At 35.8% G+C, this 23,888-nt stretch overlaps 1 protein-coding gene across 3 annotated transcripts in view; it reads right to left on the reverse strand.

The window, feature by feature from the left end:
• Positions 1–3,062: 3,062 nt before the first annotated feature.
• Positions 3,063–23,888, reverse strand: part of LOC133326872 (DENN domain-containing protein 1B) — a 66,911-nt gene continuing 46,085 nt past the window's right edge. The window contains exons 7-9 of one of the 3 annotated variants that reach the window (XM_061535481.1): positions 20,200–20,232; positions 19,212–19,793; positions 3,063–3,781 (exon numbers count right to left, since the gene is read on the reverse strand). In XM_061535481.1, the coding sequence (XP_061391465.1) occupies positions 3,080–3,781; positions 19,212–19,793; positions 20,200–20,232 (1,317 nt within the window). In that variant the 3' untranslated portion in view covers positions 3,063–3,079. Of the gene's footprint in view, positions 3,800–19,211; positions 19,794–20,199; positions 20,233–23,888 lie in introns of all 3 variants that reach the window. The other 2 variants (XM_061535480.1, XM_061535482.1) reach the window with 2 other exon arrangements.

Raw genomic sequence — 23,888 nt, forward strand, 5'->3', positions numbered from 1 at the left:
AAAAAAGCTTTTGCTGTTAGTGCGTGTGGCCATAAGACGTCAACGTCCGCCGCTAGAAAATATAGCCTTAAAAGTCAAACATTCAGTCGCATATTCAAACAAAATGGAACATTTAGAGGATCTGCATTTCAACCAGACTGATAGCGGTGATAATTACAAGGTTATGGTGCTGAATGTGACCCATCAAATGCCAAACTACCCAGGGTAGGGGTACATTCGGCGATTTTGACTTTTTTTTGCAAAACTGTAAAAATTTTTAAAAATACTAATTTATTACCTGTTTTTATACCCTTCACCACACTGTGGTACAGGGTATTATGTCTTTGTGCATATGTTTGTAACAGGCAAAAATAATAGAGATAGACCCATGGTTGCTTTTGAGAATATGCATAGAATCACTTTCTGAGTCGATTTATGCATGTCCGTCCGTCCATGTATTTTTGTTAACAAAGTACAGGTCGCATTTATGATCCGATTTGGATGAAAATTGGCACAGCTCACTTATTTGGCCCAAAGACGAACCCTATTGAAATTGATTTAGATCAGATGTAGGTATAGCTCTCGTATATAGTTTCGTCCGATTTAAGGGAAATGGGGCACCAAAGTCACTATATATCTTTCGATTTGCATGAAATTTGGCATATAGTTCTGAATTAGGTCCGTAAAACGTATTTAAGGTTTTACTTGTTCTTTTATCTCATCGATCGTGGCGAAACTTTTCCCTTTAATCGGTGTCTTCAGTCTTAGTAATTCAGTAGTTTCGAACCTATGCTAATTCAAGAATGTCCCTTTAAAAATTTAAGTAAAATCTCAACATCTCTGAAGATATAGCCGATTTGTTGTCTTAGCATCAAGTGACGGCAAGAGTGTTTGTCAAGCTTTGAACAAGTTTTTTCGAAACAGTTTTTTACGAATGGCGGGCATGATAACTGAAAAACTTATGATCCAATCCGTTCCAAATTTTAACACGTTATTCGGTGCATACATAGATATCGTATGAACAGGAACAAATTTAATCGGTCAAGATTTTTCTTATTTTATAACATGATTTGTGGTCAAAACAAATAAAAAAGTGTTGCCGACAGATATATACCCTCTCCCTATGGTTTGCGGAGGAGGTTTTCAGAGTTACACACAGGTTTTATTATTCGTTTAATATAAGGTATATGTTTTTTATCAAAGATGTTTCGCTTTTATTGTTGATCAAATCGGTTATTCAAATAAAATTATAATTAAAATTATAAATATTGGCCCTTTTTGTGGGAGGTTCCAGAGGAAAGGGCAGACGGATGCACCTTCGGACTTGATTTAGGCTTGTTAAAGATAATAGGTGTGCAAAGCTTAGTTCAATTCGGACATTCCCTTCGCGTGATATTGGATTTAGAAATATTGAAAATGTTGACCCTTTGTGGAGAGGTACTAGAAGGAATGGACCAATGGATCCCAACTTCCTACTTTATGTAGGCTTGGTTAAGATAGTTTGTACAAAGTTTGGTTCAAATAGAATAGTCCGTTCGCATGATATTATAAATTTAATTTTTGTTAACGACTTTGACCATTTTGTGGGGGCGTACCAGAAGAAGTGGACCTATTTTCCCCATCTTCGATCTTGAATTAAGTTTGGAGGAAATATTAAGATGCACAAAGTTTGGATGAAATCGAGTATTCCCTTCGAGACAGACGGATGGACATTTATAAATCGACTGCAAATTTTCTGAAACGGATTTGGTCCAAAGAAACATGAGGTCTAAAAACCAATATTTCGAAGATTCACATTTTCACCGTATCAAGGTTAATATTCCCTCATTAGCCATAATCAAATTTATATAATCAAATTTCATAGGTTCACCATGTTGTTAATTCTGGTACGATGTTAATGAGCCTAGTTTATAACAGAGCCACACATGTACTCTTTCGAATGCCGTTGGAGTTTACTCGCCGTTGAAAAGAAGGGTTATTCTTATACTAAAAAAACAACTACAAAGAACATCTAAAAAAGTATGTCGATTAATTTTCTTGTCCTTTAAATATTCAAATACAGCCGTTTGCAAATCAGAAAATTCCCTTCATATAACAACTTTTATTCCAAATCCCTATGTCTTTTTAAAGTAACTTTTAAATCTTACCATTTCGTTCCTTTAAATATTAATAAAAATTTTATTATTGTTTTTATATTTTAAAATAATTTATTATGGATTTTATTTCGAATTACGTCTTTCTTTCTTTGTTTGTTGGTTTTGTCTTATTGTTGTTATTATTAATTATTGTTATATTATTCACATAAGTGTGGGTGTGTGTTTTTATATTTATGTATAATATTCTCTATATTTAATAATTTTATATTTGCATAATGATCCTTGACAAATTAAACTTAGCTTTTTTGTGATTTGATCGAATTTTACAAACAACAACGAAAAGAAAAAAATAACTTCTAATAGATCAAAACACATACACGCATTTAATTATTTAAATATATATAAAAAAGCCATAATATGTATAATAAAATAGTTTTAGTTTTCTTTCGATTTGTGTTTTTGTTTTGTTTGTTTGATTTGAATGGATGTTTTTTTGTTTGTTTGTACAACTATACATAGATACAATTTTATTTAATTACATTAGATTATCAAGTAACACTAGAAGAATTTGTTGGTTTTGTTTTTGTAAATAATTTATAAACTTATATATGTATAGGGGGTTGTGTGTGTGTGGTTGGTTTGTTTGTTTGTCGTTATAGAATTTGTGATTTTATTCTTGGGCATTATTTTTTTTACATTTTTATATAATAGTTTTAAATATCAATTTGTTTCCTTGCTTTTTTTGACTAATAATATTTTACAGAATTTCTTTTTTAAGGGGCTACAAAACGATAGGGGAAGCCAAGCGGTGTGTTCTTTAAATATGTTTTTTTATTTTTTACATTTTCTTATTTTGTATTAATTTTTTATTTTCTAAAATATTTACAAAAAATATCATCGATCAATAAAGAAAAAAAAACAACAACACAAATTTGCGGGTTAACCACGTCAAGTGATACTCTGGCTACTGCTGTTGTTTCGGCTTCGTTTATTCTTCGGCCAATTCAATCAAACGTGGTCCAATTCTGCATACCCGTCGTTGTAAGGCCATTCTGCTGGGATGATGTCGTACCGGCCATGGTTGTGGCACTGGTACTTGTCGCTGTTACAGAAGTCGTTATTAGTGTAAATTGATCAAGACCATATTTTCGCAATAATTCAAAATCTTCATCGGGCGGTGGCATAGGAGGTGGTACCGATTTGGGTAAAGGTGGTGGAATTTCGGAAGGTGGTGTCGGGGGTTGATGCTGCTGCATTAATGTTGTTGCTGCTGTTGTGGGTGCTTGCATCCTGGTTAGGGGAGCATGTTGTTGAGCCGTCATAGATGTAGCCATATGCTGGGGTGTATAAAATGTATACAATGGATTACTTATACTGTTATTGGCCGCTGTTATAAAGGAAGCAGTTGGCTGGTGCTGCTGCTGGTGGCTGGGTGTGGTTCTACTAGTAGCAGTGGCTGGCAATGTTGTCGATTTACTGTTCATACCAACTTTGCCACCAAGCGGGGGCAAGGGACGAGCATTCTGATTCAATGGATCAAAATCCTCCAAATCAAAACTACTATTGTGGCTATCGTCCAGCGATATTAGATCTTTCATTGATTCTTCGGAAGCATTAGAATGAGAACCGGCATCGGTACTCGTGGTATTTGCGCTAGCAATTGTGGTGGTCGTTGTATCATTAAGGCCCAGTGTCATATGTTGGGGCTGTAGAGAACGCAAGGACTGTTAAAGAGAGAGTGAACCATAACGGGGGAAAAAAGAGAGACATAGAGAGGGAGAGCCAAAGAGAAAGATTGGAAGCAAAGCCATAAAATCATAAAAAATAAAAAAGAAAAAAAACAAATTTTGGTTAGTTACTGGTTGGGTTGTTTTTGTTTTGTTTCTTTGTTGTTGTTATCAAGCAAAAATTAAAAAACACATAAAAATATTTGTTGTTGAATAAAAATAAAACATTTTTACAGGTAATTTGGAATTTTTAATGTATAATTTAAAGAAGTATTTAATTTAGAAGACTAGGTTGATAATTTTCCACTGAAAGGTAGATCAATAAATCCGTGAGTTTTCCAACTTCCCTTGCACAATCACTTTGATTGAAAAATGCGTTTAGAGCTTTGAAAATACCTAACTAGAACATGGACCCACATTGATCACTTTCTGCCAGGTCCGGTAGCCTACGAAAATACTAAATGTTAAATTATAGTACCATTGGTCAGACCAAATTCCAAATATACAGAAAATATCACATATGTTATAGAGTCGATTCGGTTTTTTTTTAAAGAAGAAGCCATACGGGGATTGTTGTCTACCTCCCACATCTGGGGGTCTATATAAAGGGACACCTTCAAGTTCATTACTTTGGAACCCACGGTCCCAAATGTCACAAAATAGTTCTTCAGGTGTCAGAAGCGGGTGGGGACGACTTTTTCTCAGTTCTAAGTGGAACCGAGTGAATCACTAGTGAATATGGCAAATTCAAGAGGTAGGAAACTTCCGCATCGGCAAGACGATAAACCAGTGATTTAGAGGCAGTCAGTCACTAGGTAATGAAGTTGTAAGTGAGGTTAAGTAAATTACGAGGCTTCTGCAAAGGTAATTGGAAACATACAGGTAGGTTCATAGGCATCGGCTAGAAAAACTAGAGAAAAGGGCTCAAAAAGGGCCCCAACTCCATATTCGAAAAAGGATTTGAGGAACTTTGAAAGAGGGTATCGGCACATGGGAACTACTAGTTGATAATATTCCTATCTCGCACAAATTGCATACCCCTGTCAAGGACTCCATCATGGTGGCGACAGAGGAAACCCCCCAAACCTGTTTATAGCAATGAGAATCGGAAGATGCTACAAAGGCAAACAAATAGCCGTCACAACCTATGGCAATCGTTTCAACGACAGAGGGGTCTACGATCCGAAACAATCCGAGTCTTATTCAGCCAACGTCTGTCACCTCAGCCCGTTGTGTAAAAGCAATAGGGCTGCTACAACAACAACAACCTATGGCAATGATGAAGATGAGGTCGACCTCATGGCCTTTACCAAAAATAAAAACAAGTAAACAAGTGTTAGTCCGTGTTGCCGACAAATTCATACCCCCTATGGTTTGCAGAGGTATACGGAATCATTATACAAATGGTTTTATTACTCAAAAATTAAAAATTTGACCCTTTGTGGGGGAGGTACTAGAAGCAGTGGATCGATGGGTCTTATCTTCGGACATGATCTAGGCAAAGTAAAAATATTATGATGTGCAAAGTTTGGATCAAATCGGATATTCCATTCCTTTGATATTGAATTAACACATTTTCAAAATATTGACCCATTGTGGGAGAGGTAACAGAAGGAGTGGATCCATGGGTCCCATCTTCGGATATGATCTAGGTTTGGTAACAATAATACGATTTACAAAGATTGAACCAAATCGGCTATTCCATTCGCTTGATATTAAATAAACAATATTTGAAAATGTTGATCATGGCTTAAAAATTTTACCCTTTGTGGGGGAGATGACAGAAGGAGTGGGCCAACCGATCCCATCTGTGAGCTTTATATAGCCAAGGTAAAAATATTATGATGTGCAAAGTTAGGATCCGATCGTACATTCCAATCGTTTGATATTGGATTACCAAATTTGCAAAACGTTTACCCTTTGTGGGAGAGGTATCATAAGGTATGGGTCCATGGTCTCATCTTCGAAATGAATCTAGATTTGTTAAAAATAATACGATTTGCAAAGTTTGGATCAAATCGGATATTCTATTAGTTTGATATTGAATTAAGAAATTTTCAAAATGTTGGCCCTTTGTGAGGGTCAAAAGGAGAGGACTGACGGATCCCATCTGCGGACTTTATTAAATTTTCTGCACAATTTTTATCATTTTGTGGAGAAGGTACCACTAAACTAAGTTCGAAAGAAATATTACGATGTACAAAGTTTGATCGAAATCGGTTATTACCTTCGAGAGTTATCGTGCAAACCAGCTAGACGGCCGGACAATTGTAAATCGAATCCAAATTGTGTGAAACGGATTTGGTGTAAAAAACATGGGGTCTAAAACCAATATTTCGATATATATATATATAAAGGTGAAGTTTGGAATAAATATTATGATGTGGAAATTTTGATTGGAATCGGTTACTCCCTTTGAGAGTTTTCGTGCGGATAGACGGACGGACATTTGTAAATCGATTCCAAATTGTCTGAAACAGATTTGGTTCAAATAAACAGGGGTATAAAAACAATATTTTGATGAGGCACATTTTTACCGTAGAAATGTTTGCCATAAGGCAAAGGGTATAAAAAGTTCCACCAAGTGAGCCCAGTGATCGTATGATTGCTACTAATATATCTTATTTGGAGACAGGTGCTGGGAAGTAGGAGGGTTTTCTTGAGACTAGGAAGTGTGCAAATGGTTCAGCACTTCTCTAGCAATGAAATCGAAAGAGACGTGACGGATCTCACACATAGGTTATTCAAACGTCTTACATTAAAAAGATTCCGTAATGAATAACTACCAAAATGATTGAAGAATTTGGTTGAAATCTTAGGATCCTTCACGATATTAGTTGATAATTAGGCAATTTTGACCCGAACTAAGAAATCAAAGTCCATGTATGACAGTATATATGTAGAGGTAAATAAATGGAACCTTTATACACAGGACATTCAAAGCAATCTGACCATTAATCGTACAGGTCACAGGATCGGACTTAAATCTCTCATCTGTTCATAGATCTCTTACTACCAAATGGCATGATAGTGAAGTTGGCTACTACCTCCTCGGTAGATATGAGATATATACTCAGCTTTGCCGAAAATCCTATGTGGCTAGGCAATACCTATATAATACGATCACAGGCTGCTATTTCTTCTCCGATACCCATAATTAGACAGTGGACTGAGGGTATCCGTGAGATTATATATCAACGAAATGGGTATAGATCAGTGTTGAACAGAACTATATTAAGAGTAAGTGTGTGAGAGCGAAACTGAGAGATCATCAACAAAAATGACTGACGAAAAGAGAGGAAAAGAGAAAACGTGTTTAGCCATCACCGCTACCGTACCATTATGTGCATTAGTGGTATAGATATATGTATATATGATATGATATGAGAAACCGCCATATGAAATGACTTACTAAAAGAGAACGCAGAGAACGTACTTTTTTATACATGTAAACAAGGGCAGCAGTTCCCATGGTTGAACAGGGATAATGTATATACATTGGATTTGCTTTTTTGGTGGAATTATTTATCTGTCTGTTAAGTATTATTTTATGCCTTTTTTGTAGCATACTTTCAGGCTGCCAATTAATTTTGTTCTTTTCTCGTTTCAAAGACTTATTTTTTTATTATCCAGAATCGCATATTCTTGACGAAAATGAAATTTGTAACCAAATTTAAAAACTCAGTTACCTTCCAAATTACCTGTGTAAAAATGTTTTTTTTACATAATAAAAATACCATAAGCAATCATCCTACAATAGATAAAATATATGTTAGTACACTAAAGAAACATACAAGACAAGGACACATTTTTGAATATTATTTCAATATTATATCATAACACTAATACACTTGCAAAACACACACTACAACTTAGTAAACTAAACTAAAAAAGGAAGAAGAAATTGTTGTTAGACTTTGGTTAATTTTTTCTATAGAAAAAAAACGAAATGTTAATATCTAAAAAAAAAAGAAATTTGTTAGTTAATAGATGAATTTATTTTGTATGTTAATTGGGTTTGATGGTGTTAAAAAAGAAGGTAAATTATTGTTATGTAATTATTAATGATGTTGATGATTTGTGATGCATGATTGGTTGATTGTTGAATGGATTGTTGGTTTAATAGGGACAATTACATTTTACTTTATGATTTTTTTCATTTTTTTTTTCTTTCAACTACGCAGTAGAGATATACAAATGTTTTAATGAATGGACAAATGGTAAAATGTTAGCAGCGGATTTAATTTGATTTTGAAGAAAACAAAAAATTGAATCATTCTCTTTAAAAGAAAATGATATTTTGTTTTGTTTTCAATGCGGATTGTATAAAGTGTTTCTTCTCTATTGAATGGAAAGGTGGGCGGCAACATTTTTGTTCTAAATTATAAATCGCATTTGCTGCAAGACTGTCATAACTCAAACCAGTAGGAAAAGTAGTAAAGTCGGACGGGGCCGACTATATGATACCCTTCACCACTTTGGGTATATTCAACAGATGGAAGCATAACAGACGTCGCATTTTTGAAGGACCATTAATTTGAAATTAAACAGGTCTTTCTGCAACCTATAAATTTTGGTTAGATATAGAGTTGCTTCTTACAATAGGACAAAATTATAATTTAAAGCAAAAATAAATTAATAAATAAATAAATTTAAAGCAAAATATCTAAATGTAAACCAATTTCATCGAAACTTGTCACATGTTAGGTTACACTTATTTTAGTATGTTTTGTGCATTCGGCCACATTTTGAGTTCTTTATTATATATAAAAACACATAGGGACTTTGCACCATTTACTTAAAATCGGACAAAAATATATATGGGATCTATATCTAAATCTGAACCGATTTTTACGAAATTAAAAAATCATATTTCTACACTTAATTCAGTGCGCTATGCCAAATTTCGTGCAAATCGAAGGATATATAGGACTTTGATGCACCATTTTCCTAAAATCGGAAGAAAATATATATGGGAGCTATATCCAAATTTGAACCGATTTTCATGAAATTTTACACACATCATTCTAGACCTAATTCATTACGCTGTGCCAAATTTCGTACAAATCGATAGATATATAGGGACTTTTGTACACCATTTACCTTAAATCGGACGAAAATATATATGGGAACTATATCTAAATCTGAACCGATTTTCATAACACTTAACAAACATCATTGTAGACTTGATTCATTTCACTGTGCCAAATTTCGTGCAAATCGAAAGATATATAGGGACTTTGGTGCACCATTTACATAAAATCGGACGAAAATATATATGGGAGCTATATCTAAATCTGAACCGATTTTCATGAAACTTAACGAACATCATTCTAGACCTAATTCGTTACGCTGTGCCAAATTTCGTGCAAATCGAAAGATATATAGGGACTTTGGTGCACCATTTACAAAAAATCGGACGAAAATATATATGGGAACTATATCTAAATCGTAATAGATTTTTATGAAATTTTACACACATCATTCTAGACCTAATTCATTACGCTGTGCCAAATTTCGTGCAAATCAAAAGATATATAGGGGCCGTTTACATCAAATCGTTCGAAAATATATATGGGAGCTATATCTAAATCGGAACCGATTTTTCCCAATTTCAATAGGGTTCGTCCTTGTGCCAAACAAGTGACCTATGCCAAATTTCATCCAATTCGGATCATAAATGCGACCTGTACTTTGTTTACAATTTATCATGGACAGACAGACAGACGGACGGACATGCATAAATCGACTCAGAAAGTGATTCTATGCATATTCTCAAAAGGAACCATGTGTCTATCTCGTTTCCTTTTGCCTGTTACAAACATATGCACAAAGACATAATACCCTGTACCACAGTGGGGTGAAGCGTATAAAAACGAAGGAGTGGACCGATATTCGCCAGGTCCGAACTTGAACTACGTTTGGAAGAAATATTACGATGTGCATAGTTTGGATGAAATCGACTCCAAATTGTCTGAAACGGATTTGGTCCCAAGAAAAATGAGGTCTAAAAACAATATTTCGATGAGGCACATTCCTGCGTATCCTCATTAGCCATAAAACTGAGGACATTATAACTTCCTCTTACTGTAATACGTGTGGATTCGAATAACTTTGACACGCTCAGAAATGCCACAAGACCAATAAAAATAATGCAAAACTCGGATTCGGACTACTTGGACTTTCGTTCAACGTAAAGAACGACTTTGCGGCTTTTTTGACAATTTTAAGCGACACAACGAGTCGCTCTCCTCAATTACATTGAGGAACACGGTAGCTTCCGGTTTTATCAGGAAGTGACACGATATTATTTGATTAAATCCCATTTTTTAATATTTACTTGGAAATTTGAAAGCACATTATATAATAATTATAGATTCGAATTAAATAAAATTGGAATTTTTAACCTGAAATGGGTGATCTCTGTCTTTCACATTTTACACTGCAGTCCGATTCTATTAAAGACCAATGATGATCCTCCTTCTTAACATCGAGTCGGAAAATGAGATATTAGGTATGGACATGCTGAAATTTTACCTATCAGACCAAAAATTAAATTTAAAAAAAAAAAAACATTCCAATCACCAAAACCTCTTTCCAAAACAAATAGAGAAGAAAACACTTTTCCCCGATTATCAAAAACAAAATCCATTTAGAGACAATTTTACCGCCATTGAGATGAAGAAGATTTTCATTGAATAGATTTCGTTTCATTGGGTATACCTCTTTATCTTTCTTGAGACGTGGTGCCGGTATGGGTGGTTCACAACCCTGTTGCAGTTGTTGCTGTTGTTGTGGTTGTTGCTGTTGCGGTGGTGATGATTGATAAAGTGAAAAACGTGATGCTGCCGTTACAAAAGAAGCACTCGATGAAGATGATGTCGACAGATTCGATTGATTCGACGACGATGATGATGAGCTACGCAATGAATCTTTTTGTAAAAGTTGTGTCTCGGCATAATCTTGCCAACAATTGCGTTCCAAACGTGTTATTCCAGCGGTAACAGCAGCTGCTGTTGCGGCCACGGCTTGGGTTAAAGCATTTATACTCCCCGCATTACCACCACCACTGACACCACTGTTATCATTGTCACTGAACATTGCCATTGAGGAGGAGGCCGAAATGTTGAGTGGTAAAGTTGCCGATTGCTGGTGCAATTGTTGCCTTCTCGGTGGTACGGGCGGTGATAGCATATCCGGTGGTGTGTCATATGACGAATCGGTGGTATGTATAAAACTATTTAGACTATTGTTGGGTGTAGAGGTGGTTAATGCTCGGGGTTGCGGGGTGACAATGTTGTGATGTGTTGGATGTTGCTGTTGATGATTGCTGGTGTTGTTGCTGTGGGCAATTGCAGATGTGGTGGTTATGGAAGTCGAATTTGTGGTAATGGTATTGTGGCTTATTATATTGTTATGTATGGTATTGGTGGCATGTTCATGATGATCTGCAGGGGAGGTGGAAGAGGACAGATGTGGTGTTGGCCGTGCCAGGTGTGGTGGTGGTTTACCCTCCACATGGGGATGTGAACCATACGGGTGATTATAATAGGTGGGATTATTTGGCAATTGTTGTTGATGTTGCATTTGCGCCGGCTGTTGTATTAGCTGTTGTTGTTGCGCCTGCGTTTGCTGACTTTGTTGCTGATATAGCTGTAATAAATGAGGTGCTGGTGGCGGTGGCCTAGCTGGAGGTGGTCCTCCCGTTCTTGTGGCAGTTATGCGATGATTAGACTCTAAACTATGGCATGGCTTAAGCTGTTCATTCAAAATCAATTGTTGATTTCAATATTTTTTGGTAGGGGGATTAAGTCATATTATGTTTAGATTTTGATTTAATTTTTGTGTGATGGGTTGTTTGGTTGGTTGATTTATTTGCGATTAAAGTAATGAATGTCATGTTTATGAGTTTTTGAACGAAGACGCACAAACGCCCCAAAATGTATGCGAACGAACATAAGACGAACACAATTAGGAGCGAAAATATTTATCATATATAAAAAAAGAAAAAAAGTTTTAACAGAAAATTAAAAAAAAATTAAGAATTTTTAAATTAAAAAAATATTTTAATGTGTTATATAGTGGTGATAAAAAAATAGCTAATTTTGTTGTTGTAGTTGTATATTATATATATGATGAAGAAAAAACATTTAAAGCGATAGTATTTTGAAAGGAGAACATAAATTGTATAGTATATTTTTAGGCGTAGAAACTAAATCTAAAAAAAAATAGTTTTATGGTTAACTTTTGATATGCAGTACCCTAAAATATGATTTTCTTTTTTAATGGATTTTTTTTTCTAAAGTTTGTCTATGACATGATAATGTTGTACTCTATGACAATAACACATCAACATATAGTAAATAATATAACGGAATAATGTTTTAAATAAATATAACCTAATATCTATTATCCCATATCAAGGATCTCTCACAATTTGGTAATCTAATAAAAATCGACAACAAAAACAATCCTATAGAAGGTATTTCTAATATTTACGTATTATAAGGTATTGCAGGACAAAATAAAACCTTTGTGTGTTTAAAAAAATACTACAAGTTCTTATTAAATAGAAAATATTTTAAATATTTTTTTATAGTAGATCCCAACCAATATCATATTTTTACAGATAATAATAGAAGTTGAAAAGACTACTTAGAAGACGAGTAGAGTAAATTATTAAACATCTACTGCTAAATCTGAATCCATTTCAGTCAGACTTTTTTCGATACGCTGAGCAATCGAGCAAACATACATAAAATCGGTCGAACATATATATGGGAGCTCCTAATCTGAACTGATTTTAACCAGCAGACATCATTCTAAACTCAATAAAATACGCCATGTGCAATTTCGTGTAAATCGATAGATATATAAGGACTTTGGTGCACCATTTACAATAAATCGGACGGAAATATATATATGGGAGCTACATCTAAACCTGAACTGATTTTCACGAAAGTTAACACACGTTATCATAGACTTAATACGGTATGGTATTCCAAATTTTGTCTTAATCGGACAAACGCTGGGAGTTTGGTGCACAATTTATATAAAATCGGATGAAAATACTTATGGGAGTTATAACTAAATCTGAACCGATTTCTATGAACCTTAACTTACTTACTTACTTACTTAGCTGGCTTGTTACAGAACGGTTGTTCCATAAGCCGAGCTTAAAAAAGATTTCCAAGCGCGTCGGTCTTGTGCGCAAGTCCACCAATTTGGAAGACCACGTTCCAAGATGTTGTTTTCTACTTGGTCTTTCCATCTAATTCGTGGCCTTCCCCTTCTACGGGAACCATCCGTAGGCTCATTTTTGTATGCCTTTTGAGCTGGGGCTTCTTCATTCATCCGCACAACATGGCCTAGCCACCGTAGTCGCTGCAGCTCAATACGACTGACTATGTCGATGTCTGCGTATAAATTGTAGAGCTCGTGGTTCATTCGACGCCGATATTCACCGTCGACGCAGATCGGCCCGTAGATCTTTCGGAGAATTTTTCTCTCAAACACCCCAAGCGCTGCCGCATCTGCTTGCGCAAGTACCCATGCTTCTGATCCATATAATAGCACGGGTAGTATCAGCGTCTTGTAAAGTGTGAGTTTGGTCTGGCGAGAGGTGGCCTTGTTTCTAAACTGCTTACTTAGACCATAGTAGCATCTGTTGGCCATCACAATCCTTCTCCGAATTTCAAAACTGATATCATTCGTTTTATTTATGGCGGTACCAAGGTATATAAAGTCTTTAACTACCTCGAAGCTGTAGTTCTCAAGTTCCACAGTTGGTCCGAGTCTACTGGACGTCTTGCGCGTTGATACCATCAGCTTGGTCTTCTCGCCGTTTACTGCCAGACCCACTTTGGCAGACTCCTTTTCAATTTGTTCAAAGGTGGCTGTTACCGCTCGCAATGTTCGACCCATTATATCGATGTCATCGGCGTAGGCGAGTAACTGGTGTTGTTTGGTGTACAGAGTGCCATTTCTGTTCACCTTTGCGTTTCGTATGACCTTTTCCAGTAGGATGTTAAAAAGATCACACGACAAACTGTCACCTTGTCTGAATCCTCGTTCGGTAGTGAAGGGCTCCGATAGGTCCTTTCCTACTTTAACGGCTGACCTTGTGCCACTTAAAGTTATCCTGCATAGCCGTATTAATTTTGCAGGAATGCCGAACGCAGACATGGCTTTAAACACCTCTGAACGGATAGGGCTGTCGAATGCGGCTTTATAGTCGACAAATAGATGATATGTGTCGATGTGTTTTTCGTGGGTCTTTTCCAGGATTTGGCGCAGAGTGAAAATCTGGTCTATGGTCGATTTGCCAGGTCTGAAGCCGCATTGGTATGGTCCGATGATGTCATTGACCATTGGCTTCAATCGTTCACACAGCACACTGGATAGCACTTTATATGCGATGGGAAGGAGACTTATTCCTCTATAGTTGGCACATATTGTCTTGTCTCCTTTTTTGTGCACGGGACACAGGATGCTGAGGTTCCAATCATTGGGCATGCATTCATCTAGCCAGATTGTGTTAATCAGCTGGTGCATGCTCCTGACCAGCATCTGGCCACCAGTCTTGAATAGTTCGGCTGGTAACCCATCGGCTCCTGCTGCTTTGTTGTTCTTGAGCCGATTAATTGCTTTTATGACCTCATCTTGGCTAGGTGGTATACACTCTATACCATCATCTCCTATTGGTTCTGGGGTATCTTCTTCATCGCCACTATTTGATACTAGCAGCTTTTCGAAATGCTCCTTCCAGATCCTCAACACGCTGTCTCATCAACCTTAACTTAACGTTATATAATTAATACGGTATGTGTCTATCTCGTTTTCTTTTGCCTTTTACAAACATATGCACAAAGACATAATACCCTGTGCCGCAGTGTGGTGAAGGGTGTAAAAATGGGTTCCTGGTCGTTTTCCCTAAAAGAATGAATCCCTAAGCTAGAATGTTATGCGACCTGTTTGCAATCAGGGTACTGACTGTATTCGAACGGAGCCTCATTGATATCTGGGCGCCCAGAAGAGTATTAGGTTTAGGGCTTGGTAACCAACTGTGGAACTTGAGAACTACAGCTTCGAGGTAGTAAAATACTTTATATACCTTGGTACCGCCATAAATAAAACGAATAATATCAGTTTTGAAATTCGGAGAAGGATTGTGATGGCCAACAGATGCTACTATGGTCTAAGTAAGCAGTTTAGAAACAAGGCCACCTCCCGCCAGACCAAACTCACACTTTACAGGACGCTGATACTACCCGTGCTATTATATGGATCAGAAGCATGGGTACTTGCGCAAGCAGATGAGGCAGTGCTTGGGGTTTTGAGAGAAAAATTCTCCGAAAGATCTACGGGCCGATCTGCGTCGACGGTGAATATCGGCGTCGAATGAACCACGAGCTCTGCAATTTATACGCGGATATCGACATAGTCAGTCGTATTGAGCTGCAGCGACTACGGTGGCTAGGCCATGTTGTGCGGATGAATGAAGATGCCCCAGCTCAAAAGGCATATAAAAATGAGCCTACTGATGGTTCCCGTAGAAGGGGAAGGCCACGAATTAGATGGAAAGACCAAGTAGAAAACAACATCTTGGAACGTGGTCTTCCAAATTGGTGGACTTGCGCACAAAACCGATGCGCTTGGAAATCTTTTTTTTTAAGCTCGGCTTATGGAACAACCGTTCTGTAACAAGCCAGCTAAGGAAGTAAGTAAGTGGTAACATTGCCATGGTAAGAAGACTCTTCCATATTCGACATCAGGTGCTCTACTCAACCAATGCCCATGGATTCAGAAACTTTTAAATAGAGAAACATTTAAATAGATGTGGGCTCTCCTAAGCCGGTGCTTCTGAAGCAGCTGGCCACTGAGGTTAAAGGAGTCACGGGTAGTTGTTTCAAACATACTTAGAAGTCCTCGCTGTCGGTTCCAGAGAAGTGCCAAAGCCAAAGCCAAAAGTGCCAAAGCCAAATAAGCTTTGGATAGGAAGGCGTATCGGAGTGCTATTTGCCAGTGTCTATGATACGTAGATTAGGACTACAACGTAATGGGTGATAAGGAATTCCCCTGGATCAAAAAGTACCTAAAGTTCTTGATTTAGTTAGAGAGAAATGCTAACGTTACAAGGCCTCTAGGGCCGCAATGTCAAATAATAGCCCCGCCCCTTCGGTTAGATAATGCAACTAAAATCATCAAAATACAGGAAATTGGGAAGTAGTGTTATATGGGGTAATACCAAAACGTGGACCGGTATATGCCACTTTATACTCGTACTAGAAGAAGTAGCAATCTATATCTATTGTTGAAACTATATATAATATTGCGGGTCTATTGTGATTTCAACAGCATAGAATCTAATTCTTCTGCTATAAGACCAAAATGGCTTCTTATATGGAAGAAAGCCCGGAAATTTGTCTTATAAAGAAGATCAGATAGCTTTATTTTATACATAGAAGAAATATCAGAGGACATTTTTGCATAAAAGAAGGTCAGAAAACTTGGTTTATTATATGGAAGAAAGCCCGGAAATTGTTCTTATTAAGATCAGATACCCTTCTTTTATAGAAGAAATACCGAACGACATTTTAAAATAAAAGAAGACCAGAAACCCTTTATGCATAGATTCAGTTTGTATGTGGAAGAAGACCAAAAGGTCTTCTTGTAAAAACGAAAATTAAAAAAAAAACTTTGTTTTGAAGACCAGAAGGATCTCTAGTACAACGAAGGAAGTCCTTTTTTAGTTAAGAAGATGAATCAGACTTTCTCGACATTTATATAAAAATAAAGTTTTTACTTTTACTTTTTTATATTATAAATAACAGGAGCTGATCTGAATTTAAAAATTTCCTCTAGAATTCCAGGACTTCTCTATTTAAATAATATTGAATGTAGTATATTGAATGATATGAGAACTCTATTCTAAATATGAAAAGCAGCATATATAGAAAACCAAAATAACATCTTATAAATAATATAATAAAAAAGAGATGAGAAGCTTTTCATATACACTATGCTAGAAGGTCTTCTTTAATAACACACTGGCTATTAGTCTTGTTATATAAATAGACCGCTCCCAACAAGATTTGCTCTTATAAAAATATAGATTTAAAATTTAATACAAATATATTTTAGAATAAAAAACCAAAATATATTACACATTTATCTTACGATATTAATCCATTACATTACATTTAATGTTAGTGGTACCTCCTGCTGTGTTTCCCTTAATTTTTTTCTCAGACCCAATTGTTCTTCAATTTGTATCTGATCGTTCACAAAAAATGATTAGAGAAATAAACAACCAAACATGAAATAAAAAAGAAAAATTTGCTTAAATTGATTTCATTGAAATCAAAAATTATTTTTGAAACAAATCACATCTATTACCAAAAATTGAAAAAAGCATTATCTATATTGAAGGACCAGGGAACAATATTTCCGTGTGAGACAATTTGCAACAAATACATATGAAGATGGCAGTGCAACAAAAGTTCAGATACAATAAACAATATATTTAAAAATATTTAAATTAGACAAACTATATATGGGAGCTATATCTAAATCTGAATAGATTTAAACCATACTTGATATACGTTTTTAGGGCTATGCTACTTTTCAAGTGAATCGGATAAACGTAAGTCTTTTGGAGAACAATTTAGATTAGATGGCTTCAGAATATGTATAGAAGTTAAACTAATTCTGATGAAATTTGAAGAAAAATGGACAGCCGATATCTAAATCGAACTGTTTTAATGTTAACAAGTATCATTATAGACTTAATTCGTAATTGTATAAAATCGATCGAACATATATATTGGAGCTATATCTAAAACTGAAACGATTTCTGCAAATCTTAGCAGATATCATTCTTGCCTCGATATAATTCGTCATGCAAAATTTCGTGAAAATCGAAATAAATATAGGGGATTTGGTGTGTCATTTAAATAAAATCGGACGGAAATATATATGGGAGCTATATCTAAATGTGAACCAATTTTCACGACACTAAACACAAGTAAAATTTCGTCTTAATCAGACAAACACTGGGAGTTTAGTGCCCCATTTACATAAAATCGGACGAAAATATATATATATATATATATATGGGAGCTATATCTATATTTGATCCGATTTCAATAAAACTTAACACACTCCATCCTAGACTCAATACAATACATTATGCCATATTACGTATCAATCGGACAAGCCTTGGATGTTTTGTGCACCATTTACATGAAATCGGATGAAAATATATATGAGAGGTATATCTAAAACTGTTGCGATTTAAATGAAACTTAACACACTGTTATGGACTAAATACGGTATGATATTCCAAATTTCGTCCTCATCAGGCAAACACTGCATAAAATCGGACGAACATATATATGGGAGCTATATCTAAATCTGAACCGATTTCAACGAAACTTAGCAGACATCATTCTAGACCTAATTCAAAACGCTGTGCCAAATTTCGTGGAAATCGAAAGATATATAGGGACTTTGGTGCACCATTTACCTTAAATCGGACGAAAATATATATGGGAGCATATCTAAATCTGAACCCATTTCAACGAAACTTAACACACATGATTCTATACTAAATTCAGTACGTTGTGCCAAATTACGTCTCAATCGGACAAACCTTGGAAGTTTGATGCTCCATTTACACCAAATCCGACGATAGTTTATATGAGAGCTATTTTGAAATCTGAACCGATTTTCACCAATTTCAATAGGGTTCATCCTTAAGCCAAATAAATGACCTTTGCCAATTTCCAGCTCATTCGAATACTAATTACGACTTACAAATTACAATTTAAAATGGCCAGATGGCCATGAATAAATCGACTCAGAGACTGATTCTATGCATATTCTCAAAAGGAACCTTGTGTCTACCTCGTTTCCTTTTGCCTTTTACAAATACCCAAAGACATAATACCCTGTACCCCAGATGTGAAGTAGGGTATTTTTTTAAAAATCCTCCTAAAAGTATGCAAAGATTTTGACACCGAAATTCAAACTTCTGTTCCACTACAATATTCTCTGAACCTTGTATTATTTTTGTTGTCGATTTTATAGCTATAGCTATTTTATAGCTAGATAGATAAGCTATTCCTATACTATATATAAAAATATGTAATTTTCTAAACCTAACCTAAAAAAATTTGTTTATAATTTTATATATAATAATTATAACCAACATAAAATAGTCTATAAACAAGGACGCACACAAACACGTGGACAAAGCTCACAACGAAACAAATATAAAAAAACAACACACATTTAACATTTATATAAAAAATGTATATATGTAATATGCGCGAAAACGTTTAATAAATAAACATATAAATGTAGGTATGTATAGCCATTACACACATACTCAAAAATGTATACTTACACTTCGATCCACAATGGGTGACTTGAACAGCGGATGATTTTGCAATTCCTGTGACAAATTCATTTCCGACGAACACAACGAACTCGCCGGACTAATGGTAGGAGATGAAGCCAAATGATGATTGTGATTAAAAGAAATCGGAGAAGATTTCGCATAACCATTCGACTGTATGTGCGTACTGGAATTTGACATGGCCAGCGCCGTTGGGCCGCGGCGCAGATGTTGTGAAGCATTGCTGATTTGATCTTTGGGAGCATATTGGAATACGGCAGCCGATGAGCTACCAATGCGTTTGCAGAACACAGGTGAACTGGGTGCCGAATGGCGTCCCAAATAGGTTTTCAACGATTTCGAGGAATCTTTACTGTTGCCACTCGATGAGGTTACATAACCGCTGCCGACACTGACACCATCCAAACGATCGTGTGGTGTATTCGAATTGAGGTGGGAACGGAAATTGTTGTTGTTGTGGTGGTTGTGATGTAAATGTGAGGATGATGACGGATTTGGTGGTGTTATATCACGTAATTTCGATTTGAGATCTTTGTAGGCGTGCTTGGCCACACGAGAACTTTCTTTGACCTAATTCAGATTTTTTGATCACGGAATTTTCGATGTGGTTGGTGGTTGTTGTTGATTAATATGCAAAATAGGGAAAGAAAGGATAATACAAAAATGAAGGTTAATATTGAGAATCGTTTTGTTTGTGGGAAAGGATAGGAGGATAATAATAAGGATTTATTTGAGATTAGTATTACTTTTTATTAATAATGGTAATGAAATAGGCTGATATATAACGATTTTTAGTTGTGATGTTAAATTTTACAAATACTTGACAAGCTCTAGAGAGTTAATACAATACAATTATCATTACTACCACTAATGAAAGAGAAATACATACGAATAACAATACTGATACTATAACGATATATAAAACTAAATACATATACGTTTTGTATGTTTGATTGTTTTTTTTAATACCACTCACCGATTTTACAGCGGACTTAACAGCAGGATTAGTCTGCAAAAATGTGAATTATGTTTTGTTTTGATTTCGATTGTTTTGGATATATATTTTGTAAGATGATGCAATGTTTTTTGGGAAAGGACATTTAAAAGGGGATAATGATGCAATTGGTTTTTCGGTAGGATGTGTATGTGTTTTTATTATTGTTGTTGTTGTGAAGAATGTGTGTGTATAGCAAACAACAAGCAGAGTAGTAGTAGGCAATATTTTGTTTATATTCGTCAACGAACAAGCGATCGATCGAGCGTACGTTGTATTGTCGTTTCCGCACCGTATTACAGTAGTTACACAATAAATATGAAAAGAATATAGAGAAAAAATAAAAATATATATGAAAATTATTTGCTTACTAATTCTATTTGCTTGAAATACTTTATAAAATTAATGTTGATGGAATTATTGTGATTTTTTGTCTCGAATTATTTAAAAATGATAATTATAAATGATGCTTGACATTAACCTTGATGGTATGTGTGATTGGTGTAATGGTCAGTGAAATGGCCTTAAAATTATTTCCCCAATAAATAATAGTAATTATAAGAAATAATAATACCAATAATAACAGTAATAAGTACAATTTAAATATGTAACCCAAGCATGAATGATATGATAAGCAGCGTAAATAAGTAAATAGTAGCGGTCGCGTATCTCATCATCATATTCCACCTTCACCAAATTAATAAATAATAATAATATTCTGTGGATAGAACAGACATATCTCTGGGGGACTATTGAAATGGAATCGGAAAAAAAAATTAATTTTTTAAAAACGTGGGTGCACCATTTAGATAAAATCGGAAGATATATATGGAGCTATATCTAAATCTGATCCGATTTCAATGAAATTCAACAGACATTATTCTATACTCAAATCAATACGCTATGCTAAATTTAGTTTCAATCGAACTAACATTGGAAGCTTGGTGCGCCATTTACATAAAATCGGACAAAAATATATAGGGGATCTATATCCGATTCGATTTTAATGAAACTTAACACACTATATTCTATGCTCAATTCCATACGCTATGCAAAATTTCGTCTCCATCGGACATACCTTGGGATTTTAATGCACCATTTACCTTAAATCTGACGAAAATATATATGGGAGCTATATCTAAATCTGAACCGATTTCAACGAAACTTAACACACATCATTCTAGACTCAATTCAGTACGTTATGCCAAATTACGTCTCCATCGGACATACCTTGGGAATTTGATGTGCCATTTGCATCAAACCGGATGAAAAAATAAATGAGATTTAGATGTAAATCTGAACAGATTTTCTTCAATTTCAGTAGGGCCAAATAAGAGGGTTGCACCAAATTTCATCTCATTCGGATCATAAATCCGAATCTCCCACTAGGAGGAGGAATCTACGATTTGCAGGGTTGAAACCGACCTAGGACAATTTAGCCGGACTGGGGTAGTTCCCTTAAATAGTTGACTAAGATGGAAAAAAGAACAGGAAAAATAAAGCTACATTGCAGGGATTTAGTCAAGACTAGCAAAAAACAGTCTTCGATAGACAGGACCACAGTTTTTGGCGGGGACGACGTACATGGTATCCTTAGCGAGCTCTTCAATCAGCTGGACAGACTTGTGCCGGAAGAGCATATTGGGGACATACTCCAGGAGGAACTGCTACAAAAGCTAACCCTAACTGATGATGAGATGGACACCACGGTAATTCCGGCCAAGTCTACTCAGAAAGATTGACGGACAGGAACGCAGTTTTGGGCGGCTACGACCTACATGGGACCCTTAGCAACTCTTCGATCAGCTGGACAGACTTGTACCGGAAGATCAAAGTGGGGACATACTCCCGCAGGAACTACTAAAAAATCTAACCCTAACTTAGGATGAGCTGGACACCACGGTAATCCCGGCCATGTCTACTCAGGAAGATTGTTGTGGTTCTAACGAGTGTAAATCTTGTTGTCCAACCGAAGACAAATCTGACTTTGTCTGGTCCTGTGACGGCACATGCGGACAATAAGCTTCAGAGGCAGACTGTAACTGAACCAATCTTCGACGGGGGAATCTAACAAGAACCCGACAACGGTGAGCGAAACGAAGGTCGGAATTGCCCGAGATGCATCTGGGGAATCTAACGAGATCTCGATAACGGTCAGCGACACAAAGATCGGAACTTCCCGATATGCATCTGGTGCGAAGCACTATAAACGTCATCGTATCTTCGCAAGTTGGTAGGACGAGATGCAAACTTGCTTTCGGAGAGGGAATTTCACCACATCAGGTGTAAGATGAAATTGTAGGGAAATTCGAAATAACCTATCCGCACACTTTTCATCAAGAGCTCCAGATGGAGAGAATTTTCCTCCCAAAATAAATAGTTGGTTGGCCAAACTTCTAAGGTAAATCGGGAAACGAGCAAATTAGTAGAGTCGACGAAGCCCATGCCTCTGACAAAGGTGTGGAACCGCAATCCGATCCTTATGGTAGAATCAGCGACAATCACTACTTCTATATAGGGGTCTATGATCCGAAACGACTCGAATCTTACTCGGCCCACGTCTGTCACCTCAACCCGTTGCGTAGAAGCAATAGGGCTGCTACAACAACAACTTCTATATATTAGGTTGGGGAAAAAGTCGTCGAAAATGTCGATAAAATCGGAGAAATTGTCGAAGTTGATCGGCATGTTAGCAGTCGTAACATCTCCCAGGAGCTAAAAATCGACAATAATCAACCATATATACAAAGCAGTATTCAAAAAGAAGTTCAATGTTTGGGTGCCACACCAATTAACAGAAAAAAAATAGGATGGATCGAATTTTCCTGGACAACGCTAGGCCACACACATCTACAGTGACTTGCCTGAAACTTTGGGAGCTTGGTTGGGAAGTTGCATTGCAAAATTTCTTTAATGATAAAAAATTTGTATCTAGGGGGGATTGTGAAAATCGACTATCAGAGTTTTTTGCAAATAGAGCGCAGGACTTCTATGACAGAGGCATTTTAAGAAGTAACCTTTAAAATGGCAACAAATCATACAACAAAACGGTGTATATTTGGCCCAAATCGGACATTCCGAAGCATGTGAAATAATGTCCTAAAGTTCATATAAAAATGGATTTCTTTTTCCTCAATCTAATGTATTCTATATTTCAACTATTCGCCGTGAATGGTCTCCAAGTGAAGAAGCTGCAGACTGTTTCTCACAGTCGATAACAATATTTTCAATATATTGTAGTAACAATATCTTTTAAATTCTAATTAAAGATAATCATGGTATTAAGAGACGATTAAATGAACCCCTATGTTAAAATTAATAAATAAAATTAAAAACAATTTGAAATTAAAATAACAAAATTATCTACATTGTTAGGGTGCATTTCTACGTAATGGAAAAAGTGCTGACTTACTATTCACTAGTCGTTAAGAACAAATAAAAGTTTTAACCACTAAACCCGCCCCTCAACAACAATGTTAGTATAAAAACTAAAATATGCTTGGGAAAAACTACAAAACAAAGAAAAAAGTAGTTATTGTTAGGAAACAAAATTAAAATTAAAAGGGTACTTAAAATAGATTTACAAAATTTACGAACTTTTTTTTTTTTTTTTTTTGGTCTTTCGTTTGTTTGTGATGAAATTAATAATATAGGAGGGAATTTGAGTTTGT

Source organism: Musca vetustissima, unplaced genomic scaffold (genome assembly GCF_032173495.1).
Source record: "Musca vetustissima isolate MV318-11 ecotype Yass unplaced genomic scaffold, APGP_CSIRO_Mvet_v1 utg4512, whole genome shotgun sequence".
In the NCBI taxonomy this organism is placed as follows: domain Eukaryota; kingdom Metazoa; phylum Arthropoda; class Insecta; order Diptera; family Muscidae; genus Musca; species Musca vetustissima.